At 45.5% G+C, this 4531-nt stretch overlaps 1 protein-coding gene across 1 annotated transcript in view; it reads right to left on the bottom strand.

Moving 5' to 3' along the window:
- DBX2 (developing brain homeobox 2) overlaps nucleotides 1-3963 on the bottom strand; it is a 57628-nt gene extending 53665 nt beyond the window's left edge. The window contains 1 exon segment of the mRNA XM_015816909.2: nucleotides 3651-3963. Coding sequence (XP_015672395.2) covers nucleotides 3651-3963 — 313 coding nt within the window.
- Nucleotides 3964-4531: the final 568 nt, after the last annotated feature.

The following is a 4531-nucleotide window of genomic DNA, read 5'->3' on the forward strand; positions in this document are numbered from 1 at the left end:
AGGGGGGCTTTTCATCAGGCTCGCCTGATACGCCAGTTGCGCCCCTTTCTGGATCGTGACGCTCTACGCACGGTCACTCAAGCCCTCGTTGTTTCCCGCCTGGACTATTGCAATGCTCTCTACATGGGGCTCCCCTTGAGGTGCACCTGGAGGCTCCAGCTAGTTCAGAATGCGGCCGCGCGGGGGATTTTGGGGGCCTTTAGATACTCCCATGTAACACCTCTCCTGCGTGAGCTGCACTGGCTGCCTGTGGCCTTCTGGTTGCACTTCAAGGTGTTAGTAACAACCTTTAAAGCGCTCCATGGCAATGGACCTAGGTATTTGCAAGACCGCCTCCTACCACATACCTCCCTTCGACCAGTCCGCTCCCACAGAGAGGGCCTCCTTAGAGTGCCGTCGGCCAGTTAATGCTGGCTGGCAACCCCCAGGGGGAGAGCCTTCTCTGTGGCAGCTCCTGCCCTCTGGAATGACCTACCCCCCGACCTACGTACAACTGCGGACCTACGCCTTTTTCGGTTTTTATATGGGGTATTTTAGAGCAGGCCTTTATTTATTTAATTTGATTTTAGAATAGATATTTATTGTGATTTTTATTATCGCCTGTTCACCGCTCTGAGTCCCGTAAGGGAGATAGGGCGGTATACAAATCTAAATAAACATAAACAAAACATAAACATGCAGCTCTGATTCCCCCCTGCCAGCCGCCCCCCCAGCCCCCTGGCCTGTGCCACTTCTATGCAATCCTACATGACCACAGTATGGATGAGAGGCTTGGCCGGCGAGGGGGCAGCTTTACTCTATGGAGGCGTCCCGTCCCTCCCGCCCGCCCCCCCTAGCCAGACCCCTCACCTTCCCCCAGCTGGACCTGATGACCCCCACCTTCCTGCATCCACCCCAGCCGACCCCCCAAGCAGCCCAGCCAGACCAAGACGGAGGGAAGGCGAGGCAGAGAACCGGTTGTTAAATGATTTGAAACCCACCACTGGTCACTTCCAAAGGCCACTCACTCACTCTCTCGCCAAAACTGCTCCTTTTATAGGTTCCCTAACTCCGCCCAGCTCTCACAGCTGTTCCCGGACTCCATATGCATGGAGAGGGGGAGGGGAGGAGCCCGGCCCTGTGTCCCTCTGTCTGTGGCAATGGTGCACATGCCCACAGGGACGGCTCTTTGTGCCGCCTGTGGCACGCGTACCATAGGTTTGCCACCACAGATCTAGTGGCTGCCTAGGTTTTTTGAATTTGAGCTATGAAAATTGCAGTAGATATTATTTTATCTTATTACTGAAGTAGAAATCCGAATTATATAATCTCATAGAAGTAAAAGGGATTTAATCAAAATGAAACTGCTAAGGAGTCAGTTCATTACCATATTATACTTTGTTTAAAACTACATTTGTACTTCTTTTCAATGAACACAGATTCCAGGTTTCTAACATGTGAAACTGTTAACTCCAAACCAATAATATACTTATATCACCAGGACCATGTCACCAATTTTCATATATTGATTTCTTCTGTTATCTATCTTTTAAGGCTGCATCCCAACACAAAAATACCCCACACTACAAATATCAGCAACTGCCTCAGATACTGAGTGGGTGACTTGAAAGGACAATTAATACTGTTTAATTTATTCTAATAAAATGTTTCAGGCCAATGTTCAATTAATACACTTTTACTTAAAGGGAAATACTAAATTCACAATCCAGTTATTATAATAAGAGTGATCACTAGTTCTCCTTTATAATCCATTTGCTGCTAACGACCCACTTATTTTATTCCAGTGTAATGTACAGATTTTACCTCTGTATTTCCATAGATTACATCTTCTACATATGTGCTTTATTAATGAGTGGGTTTTAAAACATAATTTTAGAATTCAGTGCTGTTATATTTGGAAACAAAACAATCGTGATATTTGGAAACAAAACAAATCACAATTTTGACCTTTTAAATGTCATCATACTAAAGGGATTTACTACAGACAAAATTATGAATTCATACAGAGAAATTGTCACAAATTTAGGCAAATTATTTTTGGAACAGCACTGTAACTTTATATTTGGCAGAAACTGGAACTTTAGTAACAAATTAATTAAATGAAGTCTCAACTGTATGTAGAACACTGCTGATGAAAATATTTGCATATTTTCAATTCAGAAGAATTTAAAATTCTGAGTATCTGCTGCAATAATATCCAAGATTTATATTTATTTATTTATAAGATTTATAAGGCTACCCAGCTCAACCAGTGTTCACAGGCTTTACTGAGATTATTGGTAAAACTTTTATTTTTCCCGGGATAAAGTTGCTTAAAAGCTTTTTCATGTCAGTTATTAATGTATATTTTGTGCTTTATCAATCTGAGCAGAAGAAACAGTCTACAGTATAAGCAAGACTAAAATAATCAGTGTGTGTTGCATACTTAATCTGCTAAATTTTACGATTAAGCAAATGCTGTCTGGAAAATATTGCACCAAATCATGAGCCTTTGAAGTTTAATTAATTACTAGACATGTCTTGTTTTAATTATTAATTTTAGTAACTATTATTCCTCAATTCATGCTAAGGCAATGGATACAAAAATATCAGAATACTTTAAAAAGCTATATAAATCTGAAGCAGCACTATCTATCACTCCATTTAATAGCATTTGCATCTATGACCATTTTAAGGCAACACACTCTCCTTGGAAGTTGCAAGTAGTACAAAATGCCATAAATAGGTTGCTGACAATGAAAGAGTCATTGTTTGATGAACCCTGGTTGGAAAAAAGGTTAGGTGATTAGTTTCTTCTGCAGGCCCTGCTGAATATATACAGATTGGGGTCAATAAGACATGTTTCAAATGTGAGATGTAAGAAAGCTGACAGTAGCCTTCCACTGATTAAAAAGTAAAAGAACGCTTGTTAAGTAAGAGGCTGCTGGTATCAGCAGCCTTACAAAGAAAATACTAGCATACTATGTCATTTCTATGAATCTGAAAATACGCTGCAAGCTAATAATGGGGTAGAATCCTCTATGTTTACTAAAGCATAAATATTTACCCATTTACCAGACTGAGAACCTGATTCTGTCCCAAGTTAATTCTTCATCTTATCCTGAGTATTTCAACCATCCTGATGTGGTGGTGCTTATGATCAGAACTGTTGAAATGAGAGATCCATGTAGCGGGATGAAGCCGAGCTTATGATCACCCAAGGAGGGTATTACGCCTCTCTCTGACATAGACTCTCCCATTGGGTTCCCATCTGATTAAAGCATTTCTAAGGCACCACTCACCCACCTGGAACTAAATCTATGGAAATTAAAAACTGAATTCAGAAACGTTATCTGTGGAGTTGCTCTATAAACCTTGATTCACATCCTACATTAAGCAATGATTTGTTCACTTAACAAGTTATACCCGGGTGTGTTTACACAACCCACTAAGCCATAGTATCTGGCTGGACTCCCACACACGTCCCAGCATCCACAGGACATGCTAATTCGGAACCAACCAACCCAGGATGACTGACGTCGATCTGTGAACCCCGTTAGTGTTGACAGAAAGCGCTTGCTAGGAGAGCGCAGCGTTTGCGCAGGTCTAAAAGCGAAATCCCAGAAACTTCTTCCATCTTGGAGGTAGGCTCACGGGAGGTAGTCGGTTACCTGGGGCTGCTGCTGGGAACGCGCCTCCTCTGTCCTCCGGAGCCGCATAGCCCGCTGCTGAAGCATTCAAAGCTTGGAAAGGCCAGGCGCAGACGGGGAAAGCACCTTCTCCGGCGACGCGCATTGGTTCCTGCAACTTGAGCGGGATCGGAGTGGCGGGCAGCCGCGGCGGGAGGCGTGACGGGCTTTCGCCGGCCTTCAGCAGGTTCTCAATTAGGAAACTTTTGCCCAGATTGCCAAAACCCGAAGCCCCGGGCAAACCGAGCAGAGCGGCGGAACTTCCGCAGTGCCAAGCGAGGGTGCTCGGAAGCATGGCCGAGAAGAGGAAAAGCTAGCCGCTGTCCCGGCTCCGAAGCGCAGGGCTGCCTTTAATCAACGAGAGGTTTCGCCTCCTCTGGCTATCGCCTCCTCCTGCCGCGGCCCTTCGCAAGCGATCGTGAACCGGGAGCCTCGGCAATTTGCCGGGCGATTCTCCGCGGACTGCCCGCACCTTCTCCGGAGAATCAGCAAATGGGCTGGAAGGTGTGCCCGACCTCATTAATTTCTGTCAATGGTCCTTAAGGCAAGATCGACGTGGGCGACAATGAAAGGCGCTACTGAGGAGCGGGGCGGTGGCGCCGTCCGTATTAGATGGGCATTGGTCCTCCTAAATACCATTGGATCCCAAGCACCTAGTCGGACTGAAGGGGCTCCTGAGCTCCCAACTGCTTCTCGGCTAAGACGCTGCAAGACCCGCTCAAATCAAGAGCCAAAGGCCCCAAATATCCAGCCACGCATTCCTTGTGTCGGCTTGCGGTTTCTATTTCAAAATTCACCAACTTTTATTCCGTGAAAAGTGGGAGCGGCGGGACGGGGCGGGGGGAGTCGGGGCCCTTCGGAAA

This window comes from Protobothrops mucrosquamatus, unplaced genomic scaffold (assembly GCF_001527695.2).
Source record: "Protobothrops mucrosquamatus isolate PMUCROS unplaced genomic scaffold, P.Mucros_1.0 scaffold526, whole genome shotgun sequence".
Lineage (NCBI taxonomy): Eukaryota > Metazoa > Chordata > Lepidosauria > Squamata > Viperidae > Protobothrops > Protobothrops mucrosquamatus.